This window comes from Scatophagus argus, chromosome 4, assembly GCF_020382885.2.
Source record: "Scatophagus argus isolate fScaArg1 chromosome 4, fScaArg1.pri, whole genome shotgun sequence".
Taxonomy (NCBI): Eukaryota; Metazoa; Chordata; class Actinopteri; family Scatophagidae; genus Scatophagus; species Scatophagus argus.
The window spans coordinates 18,966,008-18,993,058 of NC_058496.1; the positions used below are offsets into that span (position 1 = coordinate 18,966,008).

Below are 27,051 nucleotides of genomic sequence, written 5' to 3' on the forward strand. Positions count from 1 at the left end.
CAACGCCTTCTGGGAAATGTTGTTTATTAGTCATCACCGTACCCGGCAGCACCCCACATTGTATAATCAACACTACTGTGATTCTTTAATTATACAATTGAATAATTTAAAGTTGTATAATTTTAATGCTTTGCCCTCCACTTCTTCTGATGCTATTTTCCTCAGCTCTGAACAGTCAGCCTCATGATAAAAATGATAGGATAAAACTTTATTGATAAGTTAGAGAAATAAGGTCATTGCAGCAAAGTAAAGACCCAGCTTGGAAAATTAAAAGAGGATCTATGATACACACATGCAATATTAAAACAAACTGTAACACAAACAAAACAATCAAATAATACAACAACAAAGCCATGAACTGCAGAGCCAATAAACAAGTCTGTGATTACATAAGAATAGGCCTATGAATTAATAGGCATAACTACTTTGCCTCACACGCTGTGAGGAAGGCTGCTATTACAGTGATTGCAGGAGAAGTGACCTGAGTGATGAGGGCTGAGCCTGCATGGGGCAGACCTGTAGAGATCTGCCGTCTTTCAGCTCCACCTGGAGGCAGTCTTATATGCTATCCCCAAAAAGGATGAAAACTATGAAACTGTACTATGGGGCGTTTTGGGTCACAAAAATAACAATGCTGCTACAGACAGATGTATACAATACAGGAAAACTATTAACTATTATTAGAAAATGTAAAATTATGAAGGATTCTACATTAAAATGCCAAATAACTGCATTACATAAACATATCACACTTGTTAATAAGGACTTTCTTTGTTTTCCTTCCCTGTAGCATTGCGTTTCGGAACCTGATTATTTTATTTGTTCTATAATTTTGCTAATTTGCTTCTCGACACTAAGCCAGAGACTGACCCTCTACTGATTCCCATGTTTCTCTTACTGTAATCAGTTTGTAGTAACTTGATTAAGTACGTATTTATTTAGTGAGATGCACCATGTAAAGGCAATTTAAACTGAATAACTGCCTTTTATACTGTTATTTGATTGCTATTACTATTATTTATATTGAATAAAGTCTTTAAAAATAGTTCTTAACTCAGATCCCGTCTTCAAGATTCTGTCATTGAGGCCCCATTCACTTCCATTTATAGAGGTGTGCACAGTATTACTAAACAAATCTGCAGTAATTTAAATGGCCGCAAACTTAGTGCCAAAGTAAACCTAGAGCCTTCAGGCCCCCTGAAGGTGTTGTGCTCCAGGGCAGTTTCTTGCTTAGTTCAGCTGGTTCATGTATGAGCATGAATATGATATTGCATATGTACTTGAAATTAGCATTACTAAAAAACAGCTAGTTGATTTAGTGACTGTATCATCTTTAATGTTACTTCATAAATGTATATTTTTTCCTTAAGGACTAAAAGAAACATCAGAACAAAGAGTAGCACACAACAACATTGAATATGTTGGGACCTCTTGGGACCAGTGCTGGCAGTATTAGTCACCCAAATGTAAGATGCCACGTATACATGCATGGTAATTCATCTCATCTACGGCACATTCAACTGTGCATAGTCCCAGGCTTGTGCTGCATGCACTCTTATTTCAGATTTGTGCACAGACTTTGTGTTGTTGTTGTTTTTTAGCAGTTGTAGCAAATGTCAACTTTCTTGAGCTTGCATTAGCTGAAGTGATTGTATACCTTCAAACAAAAATAAGTTTGCCCCAGATCTCACTACATTGTGCTGCAGCAGAGTTGCAGCCACATTTAGGTTTCAGGCTGAATCTTTGATTATGTAGCTGGAATACTTCATACAGTAGTTCTCAGAAAAACAACAGAGCTGTCTTCCAGCATTATTCTCTTAAACAGACAAGAATCAAGCTGTCAGCGGGTGCCTTATATTATCAAAGTCTCTCAGATCCTCTGACAGACTCCTTGAAATGATGTTTTCAAATACTCCTCAGAGTCCCCCTCAGTGTGGTCGGCCCCAGCAGCACAGTGTAAAGTACATAAAGTACAGGGGCTGGTGTTTATTCAAAAGCTGAAGTCAGTGACTATTGAGTCATTTCACTCGAAGTGCAAATATGAATTTCAGTCATGGTGGAGCTCAGAATGTTTTCATTCACAAGTCAGGGGATCACCAAACTGAATAGGATTCATCCTTTAGGGAACATGAATGTCTATATTTCATACCTGTTGATGGCCTGTTGATTTGCCTGATGACAAAATGCTCTCTTTTTGGACCCACAGTGCAGCTCACTCACACAAAGGAGACCAGAGTAAGGTGTAATATTCAAACGTTTATTGCACCCTGATTCCGCAGCAGTTCAGCTCAGAGAGCTCAATGTCCTCACAGACGAAGTGTAGAGAATACAATCCTGGCCGGGAATCTCACTGAAACTGACATCTGTGTTATTATGCCGCAGAATAAGTAGAATGAATGGTTTTGTCCTGAAGCAAACTGAAGAATCAAGACTCACGTTTGTGATGTCATACTGATACACGGCACGGAACTATCTGTTGACAGTGAATAGAAGGCTGACTTTGTGAATTAGAAATTACCTTCTCTTATTCTGAGAAATTCATCCCGAATTCTGTCACAGTGACCTTTTCTACCCTTTACAATTTATTCTCTGCAGTGTGGTACATCAGTATAACAAATTCAGATTAAGGAAAATGGCAAAATCTCCCTTTGTTTCCAGCAAAGGATGCAGCATATTTTACACTCTTTCCTATAGATTCATATTTGTGAGCAGAATTTCACTTCTATTGTCCTTTAAGTTCTATGGAGTAGCCCCGAAGGCAAGAAAAGTAAGATTGAATGCCTTTTTACTCCCTTTCTCAACACTGATTAATAGAGCTCTTGGTATGAAGTCTTTTATTTCCTTCATACTTGGCCTGAATGGAGTGATCATCATAGCCTTCATCAAAATCAGGCCCTATTCACTCAAAATTGCACATAAGAAGTACCCAGCACCATTTTGGAACAGCTCTTACATGGACGTGAGGGGAATTATGTAAGCTAGAGTTGGAGGAAATCTCATTTATTATTTTTGCATGAACACAGGTACAATGGCAATGAAAATGTGATTTGAAATCGAAGTGATGCTAACTGAACACTTCCATATTATAGGTATGGCAATAAGACACAGCTCAAGAGTGTTTTCGTCAATGTGATCCCAGAAGCTTTTTGGTTCACAATGACACACACTAAAGGGTTTGGGACACTGCCTTCAGTTCCATGAAGTCCTTGGCAGCTGTGGAGTGCCAATGGAGCTGTTATCACAGACTGGGAATGAATTCTCTGGAGTGGCAGCTGGGCTTCTTGGGGCCTAACCAATAATCACAGGAAACTGCAGTCCAGTCGCTAAAATAGAGAAAAAAGATTCTAAAGGAGTCAAAAGGTGCTGAGTGTTTCAGGGAATGAGAGTCAGATTCCTGTTGATGGCTTGATAAAATCTGATTTAAAAGCTACATTAATTGTTTGGGTTTCTTAGGGGTAACATTGACATTCATATCATCCTCTAAAGCTGATATGGCAAACATGTTAGCAAACGGTGGCTTATTGGCACATTAAGCAGATATAGTACAATGTTAAGATGGAGTCATATTTCTGTCCACCTGACAAATTTTAGCCCAAAATTCACTCGCTCTGTCATTGAGAGTGTCTTGAGATTTGACTGACACTTTTTAGACAGTCTTGTTCTCTAATTTGAATAATGATAGACTAGGACTAAATGTTGCACATTCAAGGTTTCCGAATGATAAATCCTTATGCCTTCTGGGAGTGAGGGGTTGTTCTGATGTGCGGATGATCTGTTCAAAAATGTAATTTACCAGTAATTTGGTTTATGGCCAAACTACACAATAATCCTTAACTTAACCTTATGTTTAGTGGTAGCAAATATGAGCATGCAAACATTCTTAAGTAAACATGCTAAAAGATAAAAATGGTAAAATTAACATGCTAATATTGTCATTGCGTGCATGGTAGCATAACAACCACTATCATTTTCATATTCACTTCACTATGGCAATATATGGTGAGAAACAATCACTGGACCCAACCAATTTGGTTTTCTTGACAATGAGCAGTGAAACGTCACAGCAACCTCACAGTGCAGCTATTTTTTTATATACAGGCTTATTATTGACTTATATAGCAAAGGCAGCTGAGCTCTTTCATAGCACATAGCTTAAATCACTTTTTTCTGAGTGGTAATTTGGTACACTAGACGGTGGCGACAGAATGTTTCATAATGTTCTCAGAGAGCATTAGTTTGATGCATGAGAGTCAGAAAACTGATTGGTTACAGCAGAGGTATAAATTAGCCGAATGTTTCTGCGACACCGCTATAAAATGCTCTGGCTCTGACTTTACACTGTAGGGCTAGAATCTGAATGAACAGACATGGTTATCCCATCAACATTCATAATGGTAATGTAAGACAAAGACACTTGTCACAAGAGTAAATGAACAGCTATGCAACCTGCTGAATGAGGAATGAAGGAGAAAATGAGGCAGCAGAACCACAGAAATTATTAGGAAGTAAAGGGACGTCCAAGTAGCTCATGAAGATAGATTAATGAGTGAATGTAGAACTCCATCCATCCATTTTCTATACCGCTTATCCGTCAGGGTCGGAGCCTATCCCAGCTGACTACGGGCGAGAGGCGGGGTTCACCCTGGACTGGTCGCCAGTCAATCGCAGGGCCAACACACAAAGACAGACAACCACACACTCTCACACTCACACCTAGGGGCAATTTAGAGTAGCCAATTAACCTAATGTGCATGTTTTTGGTATTGTGGGAGGAAGCCGGAGTACCCGGAGAAAACCCACGCAGGCACAGGGAGAACATGCAAACTCCACATAGAAGGGCCCAGACTGGGATTCGAACCTGGAACCCTCTTGCTATGAGGCGACAGTGCTAACCACTGCACCACCGTGCCGTCCCGAATGTAGAACTCATATTTGTCAATTTAACTACAGCTACAGAACCAGTGAGAAGGTTTAAGCTTCACTCAAATATCTGGCCAATCACTCTTAACCCTTTTTGAATTAACTAAGCACAGCAGAGAAAGCAGTATCCACCCATGAACCATGACCAATTGCAGCAAATGCTAATGTCTACAACCTCAGCAGGTTGCAACATGTCCCTTGTTGAGTCACCTTCACAACATTTAGCAGCTGCTATGAGTGCCAAAGATGCACAGAAATGAAGAGAGGTCTCATTTGGGCAATGACTGTATTGCTCAGTGGTGTCCTGTGGTGTCATACCACACATAGCGTGATATCCTAGTTTGCTGGTTCAGAGTCAAATCTCCAGCACATTGGCACATCATCAACTAAGCAGAGAGGACAGAATGAGCCACAGACAGGACTGTTGCACCCAGTGAAACCAAATAAGAGTATAGTGATGACTTCTTGGCTGTGGTAAGGAAGACCTCTGCTGTTGTGGGGAGTGGGGAGATCCACACACAGTATCCACAATCCAAAGAGAAAGCCAATGTTAAGACAAAGCTTTGCCCCTGGACAGATTAGCAAAACAAACTTGTAACATGAAAGCACAATTTGAATGTCGTCTATATGTAGGCATGTTACACATACACAGGACATGTCAAATCCCATAAGGAGACACTGAATTTAACCTTAGGCCAGTGGACTCCCTTTAAGAAAGGCATGACGAGGGTGAACTCCACAAATCCAACATGACTGGCAGATACAGCCAACCAAACAGACCTTAATCATGAAAAAAGAGATCTTTATCCAGCAGTTCAAGAGGGAACACCAAAGCTTCTGCTACATAGCACTGAACAAGGAGAACATTTCAGTCCTGACACCACTGCTCAAATGTCTGTCTTTCATAGGCCTCTAATGAATGATACCTTTGCTTTCTGGATTGGCATTACCCCAGTTTGGGGGCAGACCTTTCACTATTAAACTGGACCTCACAACAGGAAGCCATGCATCTGGTACCTGGGTCTTCAGTGGGACATACCTGACTTAGTCCACCTCTTAATACAACCACTATCACGTCGCAATTACACCCCCCCCCCAAAAAAAAGCAAAACATTGATACTATCCAAAAACACAATATGACAAGGCGTGGCATTGGAGAGAAAGGGATTTTGCGTGTTGAGTATAATTATCATTATTAATTAAACAAGAAACACAGTTTAGACAACTCCAAACCGATACACTACAACCACAACTGTGCCATGTACATCATCCAGAGCAGTTCAGAACTGCTAGTCGCACTTGGCTGTGACTTTTGCTCTGACTGACCAATAAGAGAACGGAAAAAGCTAGCTAGCTGGCCCTGGAAAGCGTCACAGGGAGGATTCTGAAATCTGATTGGTTAAAGAAACAGTCAATGGCTAATATAGTCCAAATTGTGTGGGCCAGCACTACTGATCCTGAAGGCCCTGGGCAGATTAGACTGACATGGCAACACATAGAGGCTGAAATCTGATTGGACAAAAATCGAATATCCACATACACGCACTGGAAGCGGTGTAGCCGAGAGACACGCTGCGAAATGAAGAGATAAACTGTTGGGAATAAATTAATACAATTTCATGGAACAAATATTAGAATTTAGGTTGTAAATGTAGTTCAGTGCTTCTGATAGTGTTTAGGTCAGCAGAGAAGGCCTTGCTGGCCTTGAGGGCCCGCCACTGCAGCATAGATATATCACCTCCGCTCCCACTAAGGTCCCCGTGGAGAGAAAGCTGCCAAGACTTAGTTCCTAGCAGACTGATTATCTTGGAATACCTCAACTTCTCTGGCCATCAGGATCAGGGGCAGATCCTCTTGAAGGACCCTCTCCAGAACAGGAAGTATCACATTCACGGAGTGAAATGAAAATATTGGGCCATGGATGCACTTTTGTATTGATACCCAGAGATGCATTATGTTCCATTATTGTTCCAGGCACCCAGGAATATGGGTGGCTCTGAGAGACAGAAAATGAATACTGTGCCACAGCAACAGAGGGTGAGACAGTTTCAACACAGGAAGTGAGCAGCTCCCTCACTGCTTTTTTATGTAGTAACCATGCTTGTATTACCAGTCCTGATGCATGCTGAGCTGTATGAAGTGAATAAAAATAAATGAGTTTGGCCAGAAGGAAGCAGCCTTACCGGCTGGGACCCAAGACTTTTGGACTCACAATCAAGTCTCTTGTTCATCCTCCATGCAGGGTGTCCAGCATGTTATTGTCATCATGGTGATCAGCCAGCCCCAGTTGCAGCTGGCGAGTGCTCTCAGAAGATTCCAGCTTAAATTTGATTAACCCCTCAACATAGTCCATGTCATCCAAGTTACTAACAGAGGCCTCAACCAAAAGCTCCTCATTGTCAGACTGTGATGAAGCTGAGTCCCTGGATTCAGTGAGGTGGGGGTTATGCCTTTCAACAATGCTCTTTCCCAGCACGTTCTCCACAAATGTGACCTGGCTCTTCTGGAAAGAGCACAGGAGCAGGCAGCAAAATGCCCAGGCTTCAGGCTCCATCAATGCTCTCCTGGTGTGGACAATCTCCAGACAGACGAGACATTCCACATTCTAGGCCTTGCTGTGCAGAAAGAAGCCACCCTGCTGAGGAAAGGGGACAGAAAATTTCATCTCCTGTTCATGCTTGGGGCTCATATCAGACAAAACAAAACATATTCCTAGGCATGTTCAAAAGTGCCTTCACATTCCACTGTACAGAATGAATCAACTGAAAGACAATTCAGACTTTATTAATGAAAGTGATATATTCAACTTGAACACAAAAGTTCCCAAAATCAAGCAAATATTGGCAATCTCACATAGTCATAGTCTGTCCGGGATCATTAAACCCAAATTTAATGGATATGGTGGGTTTTTTTTTTATCAATGCACAATATTTTTAACTCTCACAGGATCTACATACATAATTACCTGGTGTGAATGCTCACAACAAGATGATGTAGTTATCTTTCCCATTCATCCTGTGAACATCGCATTGGTGTTATATCACATGACTGACATGAGCACAAAAAGTCTTCAGTTAGTTTTTCAAGGTCAAGAATGAACTTAAATGTGCAACTTTTAAACCAACATAGAAGATTAGGTCCTCAATGGTGGCTGCATTTCAGGTATTGGCATTGTGAGTGTTAGTTCACTGACATGGCTAATTGGCAGTGGTGAAATATCAAGTACATTATTAAGTAGTGTACAATTTCCAGGTATTTTTCTTTACCTTTATTTTTACTGTACTTAACACTTTACTGCTCCTTTCTAGTTGTAATTGTACTTTTTACTCTGTGAGGTTTATTTGACAAGTTCAATTCTAGTTTCTTGGCAGGTTCAGATTATCTGCACGAGTACATTTTTGGTAGTTGAGCAATTTGAACTGAATGAAACGATCATTACTTTGCACAGATTTCTTGCATGAACTGTGGTAATATTTATATTTAGTGTGCTAACATATAACTACACATAATTTGTGTTTCTCACTGTTTGTAATATTCTATTTGCAGAATATGTTATCATATTCTCCATAAAGATGAAGACAGTCAATAAAACAGGATATCAGATATCTCATTCGACTTGTTTATTACATCATCATGATGATGCAGAGCTTGCAATGAAAAGTTTTGCAGTTATACAAAACTATATCAGAGCTAGATATCAGAGCCCTGTATTTAACATGTCTTGGATGAACTGAAACAGGGATTGCGAGCCAGACCTTTTTATCCAACATCAATGCCTGACCTCACAAATTCCGTACAACATGAATAGGCAGAAACACTCCAAAATTTTGGAGAAAACCTTCCCAGAAGAGTGGAAGCTAGTACAGCTGCGAAAGAGGTATCAACTCCATATTAATGTCTATGTATTTAGAATACAATGCCAGGTAAGGTAAGGTGTCCCGATACACTTGTCCATATAGAGTATCTTAAGTGAACACTGGAAGTAATAGTAGTGTAACTAGCACACCGGCTCAGTTTATAGTGTAAAGTATGACAGTGAATTTAGATGATATTCCATTCAAGTCTTGGAATTTTGATCAGAGGACAATTCCCCACACACAGCATTTTCTGAGTTAAAACACTGCACAGGGTGGTTAACATTTTGTTCAAGTCAAGAAAGACAGACAACAGAAACACGAAAGGTGTTTATTATTGTTTTTTATTTAAACATTCATATCGACAGACTTTTTCCCTGAGGCGTGTATATTTGCTCAAAAGTTAAATTTCTGAATTGGATATTTGATCTGTAACATTTTCAAAAAAGTAAGATTGAAATGGAAAGCAACAGAAGCTATTATGTAACATTACAATTAAGCTCAGAGTAAGGCAGAAAAGGCACTTTGGAGCTCCCAGTACACTATTGTGTGTGTGTGTGTGTGTGTGTGATTTTTGGTTTGTTTTTTTTCTGTTTGTTTTTGTTTTTTGCTTTTTTTTTTTAAACTCCAACATGTGACCATTGCAGTCAGGATTATGACTGCAGTGTAACAACACAACAAAAAGAATTATGATCAGGTTATCTGAGCAAGTAAACCAACAGGCGAACTAAACTAAAATCAAAATAAACTCTGAATCTACAAGTAAACAACACAGTCAGGCAGAGAACATGTCATTTGAATAAAATCAAATAAAACTTGCTATCTCCACCATAACTTCATATGCTCATTGATCCTATGGCATTTTGATCCACAGCTCAGATAGTCCTGTTTGTCTCTTAATAAATAAAACATACTTTAAAAAACAAAATCAATGTGAAACAATCAGTCTGTCTTAGTACATGCTGTTGTCATGATGTAAGAAAAACATCTTTGGTGATCAAATGCTTTACTATCAACACTCTATTCAGAGCTGAAGGAAATAAACCACCTTCAGTCAAATAAAAAACGATGTACAGTTAAACACTCAACTTGTATGCTTTTCTACATGTACAATGTCTACATTGACATGTTTTTTCTCAGCAAAAGAAAAACAAAACACTGTGGGTGGTAGCCTTGTGCACTTCTTGGACCATACAGGAGTTTACAAGAAGCATCAAGGACCTCACAGCATGAGTGATATTCATGAGACTACAGTACTCTTGGGAGAAATTTGTTCTTCCTTTTGGTTGAAAAGATCTACTACTCAAGCCAAAACACCACTATGGTTGGTAACCTTGCAAGTTGCTAATCAACCAGTATTGGATGATACTAAAGCTTACTCCAAAGATTACTACATGACATTCATGAGACTACAGTACTCATGCATTCTCTGTTATCTGCCAAAGACCCTATGCTAGTTCAACCAGTACTAGACGGTGCCCAAGCTTTCAGCAACAAAGACTTCACATCATAAGTGATATTCTTAGGACTGTGTTTTCAGAAGGGGTTTTCTGTAAACAATTCACTTCTCATTAATCCTCACAGAAGTAATGACTATTTGAAACAGCCTTTTCCTTAATAATCTCCGCTGTTCGCCTTTGATTTAAATCAAGCAATGCTTTCAGCAGGTCATTTAAGTTGGCCTCTCTGCCCTCTTTCTCCATCCAAATATTCAGCAGTTCATGAATCTTGTCTTCATAGGGAAGGTGCTCTTTGTTGTTGATCGCATTGTCAGTAATACCAATGAGACGGAAGAATCTCTTGTGGAAGTTGATGTCCATTTCTTCAAAATACTCAAAGGATTTCCTCAGAGATTCTTCACCTGCAAACACAGATGTAGCTCTTCATTCATGTACCTTGACCTCAATCAGGTATGTGATCACCAGAGTAGCAATAACATTCATTATGTACATTTAGGAAGCAAGTACACTCTGAGAAGGAAGGAAAATAAAAACACTGTACCATTCACAGGAACAAGCTTGGGAAACTGCTGATCTTCCTAAATGACAAGAGAAAAAGAATAATTAAAATAAAAAGTATAAGTAATATAAAATAGTCTGCTGAAATTCTGCTGCTGAAGTCCTAAACTGTAACCCCTGGTGAATGCAACCCATCTCTTGTTCAGCTACTTCACCTGTCCATAAATCCCATGCTCGCTGTTGATAATGGAGTTGCCCCAGTGACCATAATTGAAAATCATTTGTTTAAAGAGATTTTTTTTAAACAAAAGAAATGCAAAGATGTATTTCAAGTTTGAATGGAAAATATGCAGGCTTGTAAGGAAAGCTCTCTTGATGTTAATCTTTAACAGGTGCAACAAGGAGCGTGTGACTCACCGGCCTCTGCTCTTAACAACATCAGTAACACAGTTACAGCTAGCCTGCAACTGCGTCACAGAGCAGACAACAACTACAACCACTGTGATTCTGTGCAACAGGACACAGTGAAAATCAACAAATGAATTTTAAAGTATATATTTTTTCAGAAATCTTAAGGTGAAAAAGTGATTACTAGAATGACAGCATTAATAAATTGTGTGCAGTTTTGTGGAACAAAATTAGTGTTTCAGTTCAAGGTCATCTTAAATGTTGTGAATCATTTCAAAATCAAATCACAGCAATTATATATTGGACTGCATAATATCAGATGAGGAACAATATTAGTTTTGAAATCAGTCAGGAGTTGAGTGCGGCTCGTTAATAACAACGCTTTGTGGTTCTTAACAAGGCAGCACAGATAGACAGCAGAGGTCTTCTGCTGTTAAGACAGTTAAGCTTTACTCAACAGAAGCAAAAAAGGACTAAGCAGGTGAGAAGAGAAAAAGCACGAATGGAAGCAAGGATGGAAATGAGACGTTGCTCTCACCCTCCTGTCGGGCTGCTTGGGGATCATGGAGCTGGCTTGGGGGGGAGGTGCAGGGGAGGCACAGGAGGGAAGGACGCTTAGACTGTGCTGGGAGTTACTGGCTGAGCTGCTGAGGCTTTCACACAGCGCTTTATGCTTATCCCACATGTGAACGAAGAATTTGGGTCTCACCAGTGACCGGGGCAGGTTCAGCCCTCTGGGTTCTCCGTTCGTCCCTTCCTCAGTTGGACAGTCACTGTAATGCTTTTAATGGGAGAATCATTCTCAAACAAATCTTTTTCCCCCTCTGTCTACTGCTCATTAGGAACAAGCTATTGTATTCATCTTTATTCTTGAAACAAAATCTACCCTAAAAATTTCACCAGCAGCCACAGTGGTCATGGCCATTGTTGGCAGACATGTCTGTCCTTGAAACCTTTCTAACAAGTGTATGCTCATCTGCCACATTGGCCTCAGTTTCCTGCTCTCTGTGTCTCTTGCCCTCTCCAATAAAGCATGCCTGCAACACTAATTAACACATGTAACAACTAAAAATGCCAGAATGAAAGAGATGACCTCTTCCGTTTCTGATTCGTATACCCTGCCCGATCGATACTGCGCACGTACAGCGACAGGCCTCACCAACTCCTTCCATCATCAGCCATGCATAAACACTGAAAGAGTGCATTCACTGAACGTGCTCACGTTTTTGGTGACTGGCGAACTGAATATATCCGTTTTCTAGGGGAACATAATGTGTTGAGTTGAGGAGCGATCTCACATAGCCTAATGAAAGTTTTCAGCCAAAACAAATCTTCTGATTATTCATAAATGTAAATAACTATTTTCCCCATAGGGAACATTACCAAGCATAAATCTGACATATGACAAAATATTTAAACTACATACAAGGTATCCACCTCATTTTGAAAAGTCTCAATAATGTTCTGAAAAGCACAATTATTTTTGGAGCCGATGATGGCGGTAGCTAATGTGCGAGACCTCTCACTTTAGTGCGGCTACCATCCTTCCAGTATAAAGTTGTAACGCATCATAATAGCACATCTTAGCATTCTGACTGAGACTTCAGCTTCCTTTGACGGTATGTGATCCTAAATCTATTCACAAATATGAATTGCAGGTAAATTATTTACATAAAAATATGCTACCAAAAAAGTGGTCATTCATTCATTTAGAAAAGAACTAGTCTACATAAGTTAATTCTGGACTTATGGTCTTGATGCCCTGGCATGTGGCACTTTGTACTTTCAAAAAAATTGCCCTGCTACAGGCCAAATGGTCTTGCCCCTAAAACAAACTTTCTGGCCAAATCTGAGGAAACTTTAGTCATTGCAATCTAGTTCCCCTGCTCTGTTTTATTAAGAGTGACTCACCTGTCTAGCTTTTGACCCATCAGGTTGATTCCTCTGAGAATCTGTGGAGAGGATGTGAGAACAGGATTATGCAACCTAAAGAAAATCCCCAGAAGTCCATGAGCAATCGTTTGATGCACTTTCGTAAATTTACCTTATCAACACTGTTGCTGTGTTTCTTGGTTTTAATATTATTGCATGCAACCTGACTGATACATGGCCAGTTTGTTCTGGATTGGATGGAGTTCACATACCAGCAGCACACTAAATGGTAGAGAATGGAGAGGCTTTTTTCTGTATGCTTGCCAAACAAGGCAATCCAGTTTTAAGTTTGGTCTGAATGATAACAACAACCTCAGAGGAAGTGGTTTAAAATGTTAATTATGCAGACCAATAATTCACATTTTATCCTACTATTCCAACCTCTTTAGCAAATAGAAGCATCATCATCAGGCACCTCATCAGCTAAATCAGTGTTACACCTGCCATTTGCAGTCCAGTTAAGCTGGTTTCTGTGGCCATGCTACAAAAATACGTGACCAAGACACAAAGCCTACTGAGACATCACTGTTCTTGAAAGTTCTGACAGTTTGCCCATTGTTGTGCTTAAGCTAAACCATGCTAGCCCTGTTAGTATGAACACACACTATACAGATAAAAGTACTGGGAGACCTGACCATTACACCAACAGGGAGTTTAATGACTTTACATTCTAAATGCATAGACAGCCTTGCAGCTATAACAGCTTCCACTCATCTGGGAAGGCTTTCCACAAGACTTTGGAGTGTTTCTGTGGGAATTTTAGCCCATTCATGCAGTAGAGCAATTGTGAGGTCAGACACTGATGTGGGACCAAAAGGCCTGGTTCACAATCTCCATTCCAGTTCATCCAAAAGGTGTTTGATGGGGTTCTGTGTGGGCCAGGAAAGTCATGCAAGAACATGCAAACTCCACAAAGAAGGTCCCAGACTGGGATTTGAACCTGGAGCCCAGGTGAGTGACCTGAGTGCATGTTTTACTGAAGCAAGGGAAAATTAAGTGCTGTCCACCTCAAGCAAGTTCAAGCAATTGCTTAAAGTAACCGAACCCTGCTATAATGCCCCTTAATGTGCATACTTTTGAAAACTAAACAGGAACAATTTAAAGCTGAAACAATTGGCTGAGTAATCATTTAGTCAACAGACAAAAAATAAGTTCTCTTTTCTAAATTGTGAGATTTTGCTGTTTTTCTTATAGGTTTTGGACTGGAAAACAAGCAATTTTATGACATCATCTTGGGACTGATTTATGAAACTGACACATTTCCCAGTTAGCATATAGCACATTTACAAAGATAGTACATTATTTTGGTCTATTTTCCCATTTCTACCCACCTGTTCCTCTACGTCTCCTCCACAAGGCAAACACAACTACGGCAACCACAACCACAGCAGCTGACAGTGAAAGCGGCACAATCACTGAGGCCCTTGCTGATATATACATATATATAAAAAAACAAAACAAAGAAATTAATTAACAATCATTTTGACAATATAATGAAAATAATATGGTCATGATTAGGAATCAATTACAGTTTGAGTAAATCACCGTTTTGAGTCATCTTTGCCATAATTTCATACTGTAAATCTTCTCTGGTGTGCAGTGTCATAGTATGAAAAAAAAACAAAACAATGTAGGATATACATATATTTCATAGATTACTGGTGTCTTTCAAAGGACTGGAGCAGTCCACTGCTTCCAGCTTCCACTGCACTGTGTACCTGATGTCGAGCCAGATTTGTGCTGGATTTTCTTGCATTCTGTGTTGGTAGTAGAGGTGCAGTTCCTCACTATCTGTTCATCTTCTTCACACCTAGTGTGGAGGCAGGCAAAAAGACGAACATCAAACACTGAGCAATTAAAATGCGTCAGGCTCAGAAATGAGTAAAATAAAAAGGATTATTCTCCCATCAATCACTCTGAATGAGCCAAGCCTCAGGTGTGTTGGCTGATTGGTTTGCACAGACTCACCTTGAACACCTCTTGCACACCTCACATGGTTGGTCAGGAGCACAAAATTTTCCAGCTTTGCACCGACATTCAGCATCGTGAGTGTAAGTACATGGCCTTACGGTTTCCTGATCTGAGAAAGCGACATGAAAAACACCTTGTTAAGGCTGAGTTTATGCTCAGAGCACTTTGCAAAGGTTGAATATTGATTTTTCTTTCACAGTCGTTCCAATCAATAGTGTAAAGCTGTCAAGCAGAGTTACCTGAGCGACACAATGTGCACTTGAAACACTGATTCAGATTGTTGCTGTGCTCAGTGTATGTTCCATATTGGCATTCTTCACAGTGTCCCTTCTGTCCTGCTGTGGTGCAGGGTGATATCAGACGTGTACCTAACACACACACACACACACACACACACACACACACACACACACACACACACACACACACACACACACACACGTCTCTTTATACATATACTTAATTGCGCTTTCAACTGAATCTGTCACTTGAACTAAATAATAACCAACCACAACCGAGCTCAACCTGCTTCATAGCTCTGGTGATGGATTTCCGTGTCAAGCTAGTGACAGAACTTAAGTCTCTGTGGACTAAATCAAGTGTGGCTCCATGTTGCTTACCAGCTGGACAGTTTAAACAGCAGGTGTTGCCATTTGGATACTCCAGGTTGTCTCTGCAGTGGATGTCTCGCTGTTGCCTGCTGCCTCCTAAGTCAAGGCCCAAAGATGGAAATGCTCCCATGGGTTTGAAAAGCAGGGTCAATACGGAAAAAACCTTTGAAAAAAAGATCACTGCAGTCAGCACGTCAGACAACAAGAATAAATAATCTTCTTATTGTTTTGCTCCTTTTTTTGTTTAAGGATCAGTTTTATTGACCATTTAATTAGCAACAGTGCAAATAACTGATCACTTTAGTAACTTCTGAAGCAAAAATGCATATTTTCTTTTTGAGCTTTAGATTGGTAGTCCAACAAAACAAGATATTTAAACATGCTTCTTCTCTGGTAGTTTAAAATAATCATTTGATTTTACAGACATAAATAAGTCTTAACAACCAATAATAATATGACGTTTTAGAAACCAAAAAATTAATTGAGAAAAACATTTTCAGACCAATTGATAATGAAAATAACTCAGGCCTGGCTAGTGATAGGATGACTAATTGAGCAAATTATGTGGCATCTTGAGAGAATCGACACTGGAGCTCGCAAACACATCTGCAGCCAGCCTTTTCTGTGTGGCTGCTGTGAAACAATGTTAGCGCTTCCCTTTGAATTTTGGGAAGTTGGTGAAAGTTAGTTTTGGGCCCTGTAGTATCACACACACATACTGATGTAAATGTTGACCTAAATTTCCACACACACAAAACACACTCCTCTCATCCTAACTGACAGCAAACCTAACCTAAAACCATAGCCGCCTATTGTTAAAGGCTAAGGCTAACCCTAACCCTAATAATGCAGTTGAATGGTGTCCCTTGTGACATACAGCATGTACACTGTACACCCCCCCCCCCCCCCCCCCCCCCCCCCACCCAAACTGTCACTGGCAAAGATAACCAGGTACATTAGAATAATATGCAATAACACTCAGTCACGCTGCTCTCTAAATTTTGGAATTGGCCATTGAAAGATCTAGTTGGTCAACCACTGGTCACAGTCTGAGTTTTAAGTAACTGTGTACATAATTTTTTTTAAGAGCACACAAATTACAGACACTCTCTGGTTTTACATTCTCAAATGTGGTTCGCCGTGTTTTAGGTAATAGTAAACTGAATATCTTAGGACTGTTGGTTGGAAAGAACAAGATATTTGAGTTACCTTGGACTCTGGGGGGGGGGGGGATTGTAATGAGACTTTTTATAGAATAAATGCCTCATCAATATATTAAGAAAATAACCAGCAGTGTCACTGACAGTGACAATAATCTGTTGTTGTTGCATTTGTTTTAGTTTGATTTTGGTGTCTTTGCTTTGTTAATTTTAGTAAACAGTGCTTACATTAATAAACACCACATTAGTAAAATTTGAGAAACAACACTGCTGACATAAGACTACCAACAGTCTCTTTGATTTAAAATCATTATTTTTACTTCAGTGTAGAAGACATTAATATCTTGCTTTCATATGTGTCAATCATTAACATTTGTGTATTTGATAGCCTACTTCTTTGATGGCACTCCAAAGCCAGATCGGCTCTTAAGAAGTCACTGGTTTATCAAAGAAAGCTTGAAAAAGTAAATGAGACACCTTCCTGTAAAAGTTTGTTTTATGATGGCGCAACACTTGACAGCATGTGTCAGACCAATGGAACTTGTTTCCGTTCAGGCCACAATCTAATAAACAAGGTTAGAGTTGAGCAGTTGGATATGGCTGAGAGAGGGGGATTTCCTTCAGACATGCTCATACTCCGTCTGCACAGCATGAACACACCCTGACCAATGCAGTACAGTGACAATCAGGTAAGAGATGTAAGAATATCATCTTAAACTTACAGATCTTACACAGATTGGCACAAGTTTATATAAGCGAAACACAAACAGCTGGTGTCAAAATACAGGCAGCAACCTGGCCAGGTTGAAGGAATGACTTAATAAGGCAGTCAGGCCCAGTTGAGGTCCACACCCATTATTTCCTAAGATGATCAACAATGCCCAACTTTAGTCAAAGATCACATGCAGGAGCGCACGTGTACACACCCACCGGCAGGCGCGCGCAAACACCCAAACACACGTCCTTGTAAACTACTTGACATTTTACTGCCCCTACGTTTCTTGATTGTTAAATGATTTAAGCACGCCATTTTCATTATACATTTAACGAGTCCTGCTCATCAGTTCGTTAGACCGTGTCTGGCACGGTGGGGGAAAATCATGCAACACTCCATTCAAAACAACTGAATGCAACTTTGTTTGACGATGCAAAAATAATGAGAAATTTCAAACAAGATTTTTCCTATTCTGACTCTTGAGGAGTGTAAAATGCAATCACAAAACGGCAATTCATATGGAATTCACTTCCTCTGTTTGTAGGATGTATAAACTTTAAATTACAAAAACAAGAGAGGCAAAAGCATTTAAATACAGAAATCTGAACAAATTAAACCAAAATAAACCTACTACCGCCTTTTATTGAGAACAGATTCAGAAAAATTAAGATATGTCTCTGCCAATTTCTAAGAAAGAGACTGTGGCAAGACAACAAGGAGACATCCGGTATCAAGTTTGACGTCTTTACGCACGTCGTATTTCTTATTTATTTTTTATATATTTTTTAATGTTACAATTTTCCCAAGCACTAAACCACATAAACCTGTGAGCACGTCATGGTCGCCTTTGAGGGGAAAACAGCTTGAATGAATGAGTTGTTTTTGGAAAGCCTATACGAGGAATGTCGCACCTGGGCTAAGGCAGCCTGAGAGGCTCTGACAGGCAAGCGCGACATTCTACGATGAGGCTTTTGTGGGCACACACCAGCCAGCCTGAAAATCCAATCCCAAATCTAATTTCCCTACAAAAGACGAACTGACAGCAAACTTAAGAATTTCCGCATTATGTGGCCGTAGTTGGGACGCCGGTACTTTGCAAAAACAACTACTTCTGAGACAAACAACGACAGATAAACGTTGTGATGCGTTCAATAGACATTAACTCACTTCAACTGTTTTCAGCCAATCTCATCTGCTCCTCTGCTATGAATTGTTTTTCTAAACGAAAATGTTTTTTTAAAAAAAATGCCAATCGCTGCACCCAGAAGAAAAACAAACTTACCATCCATAGTAAGAACTTGGTCATGCTTTAGTGGAAATGTCAAAAATCCACAGACTTCATTCCAAAAGTTGTTTCAAAGTATCCAGCGCTCGTCTGTCTAAACGCTCCACACAGGTGTGACGACGTCGTGCTAATGACGTTGCTGTATTTCGATTGGGCGGGGCCACACGCGACCTGCCCACAGCCAATAAGCAAAAAATGTACTTAATGTTTCCAAACTATTTAGCATACTCTGGCTCCATGTATCACATTTATGCCATTAGGCTAGCGGGTTATCATCAATGATAAATTCAAATATAATCACTGTTTTAATGAAGCTTTTTGAAGTGGAGCTAATTTGAGCAATTTTCTAAACTGTAGACTTGACTAGACATGGCTATAGTTGTTAGACAAATAAAGAGTACCAGTATTATAAACGTAAAGGAGTAAAAGTGGAAAGTAACATAGAATGAAACTACTCAAGTAAAACACATAAATACTTAAAACAGTATGGATGTACTTGGAAAAAAGTAAAGACTATACACTCAACAAAATGTGATGTAGTAATATGACGGTGACATTAACATCATATTTTATTTTATTTTTTTCAAATCATGTAAAATCCACCCTACAGTGTTCTCATCTTCTTTTTGCTCTTTAGTTTATTTTTATAGAACCACAATATAAACTACTTTCTCAGGGTTTTATTATTGTCTGAATCCTAACTAAAACCCCTAAACCACTCATTTTGCAAGTTAACTATGACTAAACACCTAATAATTGTGGTGTGGTAACAGCCTACTAGCAGCCAAAACCGCAGCGTTGGGAGTGTATGTGAACCAACTGAATCTTGAAAATGAACAAAGATTTAACAGCTCATGCAAATCCTGCAGTGGAAGTTATTCTGATCATTTTAGTGAACTTTGTATTTCTGTTATCTGATGGAATTCTTCTGTATTGTCACACCGTTTAATATTTCGGCATTTTAATGTTAGGATTACTATCTTGTGTTGTGTTGTTCTTTGTCTCTTCCTGATCTCCTAGTGATTCGTCAGTGTTTATGTGTACCTGTCCAATAGTGGAACAGGGTGGAGCAGACGTTTCCTCCAATCAGCCACTTACTTACACACCTGTTTCTCATCATCAGCCAATCTCATCTGCTCCTCTGCTGTGTAACACAGGCCATCCCGCTGTTCCCTCACCGTGGTGTTCAGTCAGGCTTTCCCTGAACTTCCTCCCGTATTTGTATGCTTTTGAATCTCACATTTGTGTCTGTGCCCAGGTTCACCTCCGATGCTGGACTTTTGGTTTGCTTCTACCTCCTGTTTGGACAGAGTTTGTTTGTTTGCATTTGGGTTAGTTGTTGCACTCATCTGCCGCCCGAACAAGGTTTTTTTTTTTGTTTTGTTTTTGAGGAATCTGTCAGTATACAGATACTTTATTCGTCTCCAAGGGAAATTCACAAAAGTAAGCTCATCTATAGTCACGCTATCACACAATGCCGTGACCCGGATTCGAACCGGGGTTGCTGCGGCCACAACGCAGAGTACTAACCACTATACGATCACGGCGAGCTACAATGACCTTGGTTCACAAAAGTCTTTGGTGTTATGTGAAAGGTTTGGGTTTGGTCTGAAAATTCTCCTTTGGTTGTGGGTCTGTCTCGCAGTCATGCCGTTTTGTCTTTCATATTCCCGTTGGAACTGAAAGTAAGAATTGATTGCATTGTGTGGGTGAATGCCTGTCTTCACCTTGTGCTTGCATTTTAGCAAATATCCCCCGCGCAGTGACTTTAAACAATGTGTGAGGAGTTTGTGATTTTCTTATAACAATATATCGATAACATGCTTATATATATATATATATATATATATAATCAAACTCATCATACAGTTTAGCCATTCAAAACGTTTCATAATCCAAAACAGTGTACAGTCCAGACTCATTTTGTGTTATACCAGGCAGGATTTTCATATGGATCTGATAGGAATGTTTATGATATCAGAATTCCTTTATTAATCCCTGGAGGGAAATTCTTGAAATTCTTGAAATCATATTATAGCACCTCATCTACATATATTTGAAGGAAATGCTTATTTTCATACATCTTCATGATGTTCACTAAATATGAAGCTTCCTGCTGGAGGTGAAGCACCAAAAATTTATTTCTCTGGGCACAATAAAAATCTCTATACTTGATCACCTCTCTCTTGTCTCTTTAATAGTCTCTCCTGATTGAACTGATACGAACAAGATTGGTCCATGTTGCACTTTTCAGTGGCATGACTTCCTCATTAGAGTGAGATTTTAACTTACAGACAGTTGATGGGCAGAGCTGAGGACTCATCATACATAACACACCTGAGCAGGCTCAGGAGACTGTAAAGCAGCTCTCAAAGATCCTCTCAGTCTTTTCCCCCAACCTGCCAACTGACTCTGTTTTTGTTTTTCACAGCCATACTTCCGAACGCTCATCCACTCTGACGGACATTGCGTGCATACAGTCTGCTAATAGACGGTATTGTTTAATCAGTTCACTTCACTGACATTATTTAAACATTTGTTATTTAGAGGTCATGTGGGTTCTCTCTCTTTGTCACATAATTCTGAGCCTGGATGTGACAATAGCAAAGGTGACTGGATGTTAAGAGGCAAAATCAAATATTAGCAAATAAAAAATATGAGGGTGGCATAATGTCAGCAGGTCTAATTATCTATGTGAATGGTTGCCTGTCCACACAGTATGTGTTTTAGCTCTCCTTAATAGACTGGGTAACCTGTCCAGGCTTGTCACTGAGTGCATGCTGGGTAAGACTCCACCCCCCTGCAAAGGATTGCTAAGGAAACATCTAACTCAAACGGTTAGTCAGTTTACTCAGTTTTTTCTCCTTTTCAGTGAAGGTTTCATGCAAACCTTGTACAAAATTCCAGTGAATAGGGAATCAAATGTAACAAAAGTGGGCAGACACTAAGCAGCACATGTGAAACCAAAAGGTCATGTATGGTGGTAAAACAGAAAAAGTATTTAGAATGAATCTAGTCACACTAAATCCACTGACATACAGTTTGTTGCTAAATGTGTTTTTGTGTTCTTTTCACTCAGGGCTCATTCATTAATAGGATGAATGGCTACTACTGCAAAGTAATCATGCACTGATGGTTTTTGATTTCATTAAGGATAAGCAATGATGTATGCTGTATACACTTAGTCACAATGCACAAAAAGCCATATCCTATCAGTACATTTGTAAAAGAAATGAAAAGGTATGGTGGGCCAGCAGACTGGCCAGTGGGTCCAATGACAGCTTGAGGGCATCAGTTATGCTACGCTACCAATGGGGATCTATCATTCAGCTATTTTTCCAGCCATGGCTGAACTTAGAGCAGCTCCCGTATTGATTTAAATGACAACAACGCAGCTGGCCACAGTGCTAATGTTAGCAGTTAGCACTGCAACATGCAGTAATTCTGCAGGCACAGTGCCTTACGGCCGTGTGCAGGAGTAACAAACAAGTTTGTCATGACACCCGTGAACTTGTACCTTCAGGTCACAAGTTGTCTACTTGAATGTTGAGTAAAATCGACAGTACTGCATATAATATAACAGCACCGCATGATTAATAGATCTCTGTAATAGACTAGGCAACCTCTCCAGGCTTGTCTCTCAGTGCATGCTGGGTAAGGCTCTGGTTCCCCAAGTCCCTGCACAGGATTGATGATGACATATTTGATTGAAAAACTGGTATTGATCTGAAACATTCAAGTAATGATTTTATGCTTATTGAATACCACCTCTTCACCATCAAATGGAGTCTTCCTCTGGCTCCAGTTAATTTACAAATGTAAAATATGTAGATAAAAACCTCTTCTTCTATCCATTGCATGTCACCTTGGATATATCAAAGCATAAGTGCTTTCAGGCTGAATGAGCACTGTGTCACTGGTGCTGCTGTTGTATAAAGTGAAAAACAAGTTCCTCCCTGTTAGGTCATACAAGATAATGGGGAAAACCGACTCTCATCACAAACTGCATGAAGTTAGCCATCATCACAGTTTTAGCAAACCTCACTTTCTGTTGTGTGCCAGTTTAAAATGATCTAATGTGCAGCACACAGATATGCAGCCCAACAGGAAGGGGTGACTTTAACTGAACATCCTCAGCTGGGAGGTGGAGAATGTGTTGATACAGACTGGAAAAGATATGATGGGATTGGAATAAAACTTGATATTCAAGTTCAGTCTGTTGGTTGTGGTTTTAAACTAACTGTTACAGTTGTGATGGCAGTTTGAGCAAAAGTCATAGACCTGATGGGGTTGTTCCACACTCTTAGTCAGAGACTGAACTCGTAGTTGGGTGGCTGATGGTTTCATGGGCTGCTAGGCAGGCAGAGAAATAGAGATTGCAGGATCATATAGTAACTTCATGAGGCTAACTGGGCACTGCACCTCATCAACAGCTTATTTTAAGTTTTAATACAACACTCCATATCTGTTTGACCATTTTTATTTCCAGATTCATTCAGTCTACTGCATGTGGAAGAATTTCTGCACTGTTTATCCCTGCACGCTGCTGGCACTTGTGTTTCTGATGATAAGGCCGGGGAGGAGGCTAAAACCTCTGAGCCAGTTATTTAAGATAAGACATGAACTTTGCATTCAGATCGACTGTAATGCAGTCTGCTCATCTGTTGCATTGAGGTCAAGATCAATTCTAATGATATAGAAAATATCATTTTTTTCTCTCTGTTACAGGGTCTTCAGTGTGTACTGAGAGGAACATTATGCTGTATAGGTGTAAGGGGATGTTTTTGACAGTTTAGTGGTATACAGTAAAAGGTAAGCCCACATCAAGTTTATTCACTTTACTCCCCTTTTCAGTGAAGGTTTTACACAAACCTTGTACAAAATTCCAGTGAATAGGGAATCAAGTGTAACAAAAGTGGGCAGACACTAAGCAGCACATATGAAACCAAAAGGTCATGTATGGTGGTAAAACAGAAAAAGTGTAAGTATGACACTATCACTACTGCTTTTGATTCAACAGAGTACCTTTTCTGTTGTGCTTTTGTCAAGACAGATGCACTATGAAACAGCTGTACACGCAGTCACACCGAATAGAGCTTAACCACCTTTTAAGGTGACATGAAGTGTTACTGTGCATTATTATGAGTGGCATCAAAGTGATGGAGCCCGCATGAGGATGGAGGCTTACGAGGGGGAAAATACTCTCCTTTAGAATGAATCTAGTCACACTAAATCCACTGACATACAGTTTGTTGCTAAATGTGTTTTTGTGTTCTTTTCACTCAGGGCTCATTCATTAATAGGATGAATGGCCCCTACTGCAAAGTAATCATGCACTGATGGTTTTTGATTTCATTAAGGATAAGCAATGATGTATGCTGTATACACTTAGTCACAATGCACAAAAAGCCACATCCTATCAGTACATTTGTAAAAGAAATGAAAAGGTATGGTGGGCCAGCAGACTGGCCAGTGGGTCCAATGACAGCTTGAGGGCATCAGTTATGCTACGCTACCAATGGGGATCTATCATTCAGCTATTTTTCCAGCCATGGCTGAACTTAGAGCAGCTCCCGTATTGATTTAAATGACAACAACGCAGCTGGCCACAGTGCTAACGTTAACATGCAGTAATTCTGCAGGCACAGTGCCTTACGGCCGTGTGCAGGAGTAACAAACAAGTTTGTCATGACATCCGTGAACTTGTACCTTCAGGTCACAAGTTGTATGGTATTTCATGGGCTGTGACGGCTCACTGGAATACTGAACACTACCCAGAGATGACTCATACACTGAGGTGGATCAGTGAATTTACTTCCTGAACTCACATTTACTCAGAGAAGACAACAGTTTGATTGTGATGAATGGGAATTGTCACACATCAAAAACAATGTTAACTGCCACCTTCAGTTGACATGGGGCCATCTTAGCTGAATCATGGTGAAAAATGCATGTTTGGCATATTACTCATACGAGCTCTGCTGAGTATTTATGAATAGTATTTCATGGAAACAGCACTACATGACATATTACTCATACTTTTAGATGGAATAGTGACTGAGCTTTGTTTGCACGGAGAAACCCTACCTTCACAAACTGCAAAAGAATAAAGGTTTTGAATGCACAAGGTGGAAATGTTTTCCTCCTCAAACTCAGAGTAGGAAAGCCTTCCGTAGGTTCAATTTGATATTATTTTTAATAATCATTGAATGGGGACTCACTGATTTTACACGTTGTATAAAACTTATTGTGCCTCAAAAGGAAACTGTGTTAAGTCTGATTAATGCTCTCAAGTGATGTCACTTGAGTCACCATCATTGAAAAGGAAAAAATCTATGGCGTGGAGTTAGAAAGAGAAGAGCTTGCTGTAACCCCCTCCTCATCTCTGTTTGAGGCTACATTAGTTGCTACTAGTAAAATACTCTAAAATTCCTGAATAAATTGTTGATGATTGAGTTGCATTGTGGGTAATATGGGTGCCGGGTTGTCACAAGAAAGAGGATCACCTGGAATAAAAACAGATATCTTTGGTTTTACTCCATGTTAAACGCAGTGCTACATCAATATGACATTATAACATACAAAACCACATCACTAATGCTCGGAAAAATGCATGGCCACAAAACATTACTCAGTTTTATCGTCCTTGGCTGAAGTCATCGTGGAAGAAATAATTGTATGTTAGTGTTAGTGATTTGTTGTCTCAAATGAATTTCTGAACATCACGTTCATTTAATTTGTGCACAGACGTAATAGCAAGAAAGAATAACTAATTCATGTATATTTATTTGTTTTAAACCTGCTTGAAGCTTTACAAATACAGTCATCACAATAAATTTAATTTAATTAATTAAAGTTTCACTTTTGGAACTAAGTTCAAAATTCTGATTGTAACTTAATATTTGCCCATGTAAATGTTAATGTGAGAGTCAACAATGAGGCAAATTCTGCATGCGTAATCCATACTTCCACATGCATGTTGCACAATAACTAGCGTTTAGACAAGTTGAGATCTTTCAACTGTACATTTATTTCCAAAAGGCTGCATATACATTTGCAAATTCTACTGTACAGAAAACATCCAAAATGTCCATAGTTATAGATACAATATACCACAAAGCTGCCCTGGCATTACCAAACATAGATGTTCAGCACTAGAAAAGCTCTGCAGCCTATTCGATATTATAATCGTAAATACTTTTTCAACTAATACCTTTAAATGGATGTCAGTATGATTTATTGTTCTTTTTTTCATCCCCATCTGTATTTTACAACATTCACCATTTACAGTAGTTAAACAAGGCACAAGAATAGTGATATGAAGCCAAAGGCCATGCGTGAAGCAAAAAAGAGCATGAGACGGAACAACTGAGGTGACAGAAAATCATGGACTCAGCAGTGAACTTTTAATCTCATGAAACAAGGTTAGTCTTACACCAAAGCATTATACATAGTGGGACTACGTTTTGTATGTGAGTCTGAGCTTATGTTTAAAAACAGACTTTCAACACATTGATGAGATACAGTAGACATATTTGAAACAATTTTGAGTGTGATGGGGTGTACTGCACAAACAGGTTGCTCTTGATGCAACATAAGCCACCGCTAAGCATTACAAAAGCACACATTTCCATTTTTGACATTCTTTGCTTGCAGGAATGAAAAAGGAGAATCCATTTAGTCACAATTAAGAATCAACAATCATACCGAGGGAAAAAAAAACTTTCACTTTCTTCACTTACCAGCTGAAATTACACAAGAGGTGTATATAATTTGAACAGAAATGCAGAGATGATGCAGAAAAATAAAAATGGTTCTGTACCAGAGCAGGAAGGAACCATTCACATGTATCAGGTCAGACATACTCAGTGATCCATTCAAAGTCACCATGTCATTCCTGATAAACCACTGAGGGACATATTCAACATACAATTGGCTCTCTAATATTTTTAAAATAGCCAACAAAATTTAAAATGAGGAATAAGAAATGAGAATTGTGGGTTGAGTTCATTTAGCCGACAGCAAGGATTTTGTTTATTCTGGTTCATAAAGTAAATCAGTTATGTAAGTCAGTTATGGTTGGAGGTACATTTGAAGATGAAGAAATGGTCCCTGACTTTGTCCAATGGGAGGCCACAATTTTCTTTTCACTGCTCCTGACAGATACAGTTAAAAGTAAAAGTGAAAGTATCTGTACTGACAATGTTGACAATTTGGGCACAATAGGCTGCAGATCG

At 39.5% G+C, this 27,051-nt stretch overlaps 1 protein-coding gene and 1 non-coding gene across 3 annotated transcripts; both read right to left on the reverse strand.

Moving 5' to 3' along the window:
* Window positions 1–9,383: 9,383 nt before the first annotated feature.
* On the reverse strand, window positions 9,384–18,966 carry hdr (hematopoietic death receptor). 2 transcript variants are annotated; one of them, XM_046386183.1, is made up of 10 exons: window positions 18,812–18,966; window positions 15,664–15,817; window positions 15,283–15,411; window positions 15,041–15,152; window positions 14,791–14,882; window positions 14,404–14,499; window positions 13,052–13,092; window positions 11,850–11,921; window positions 10,776–10,812; window positions 9,384–10,635 (listed from the first exon to the last, which is right to left on the reverse strand). In XM_046386183.1, exons 1-10 carry the CDS (start codon window positions 18,833–18,835, stop codon window positions 10,346–10,348), a joined length of 1,047 nt encoding a protein of 348 aa, XP_046242139.1. In that variant the 5' UTR covers window positions 18,836–18,966; the 3' UTR covers window positions 9,384–10,345. The 2 variants fall into 2 exon arrangements, with proteins under 2 accessions (XP_046242139.1, XP_046242138.1); XM_046386182.1 differs by having other exon boundaries at window positions 11,679–11,921.
* A 1,323-nt stretch (window positions 18,967–20,289) lies between these two features.
* Window positions 20,290–20,361, reverse strand: trnah-gug. The gene has a single exon. It is a non-coding gene; the product is annotated as a tRNA-His (tRNA).
* Window positions 20,362–27,051: the final 6,690 nt, after the last annotated feature.

Excerpts from the sequence above, each read along its gene's own strand:
- hdr (XM_046386182.1), bottom strand. The coding sequence starts at position 18,835 with ATGACCAAGTTCTTACTATGGATG. Across the intron at positions 10,813-11,678 it reads CCAAGCAGCCCGACAGGAGG|GAAGATCAGCAGTTTCCCAA; the intron begins GTGAGAGCAACG and ends CTTGTCATTTAG. Across the intron at positions 10,636-10,775 it reads CAAGCTTGTTCCTGTGAATG|GTGAAGAATCTCTGAGGAAA; the intron begins GTACAGTGTTTT and ends CTGTGTTTGCAG.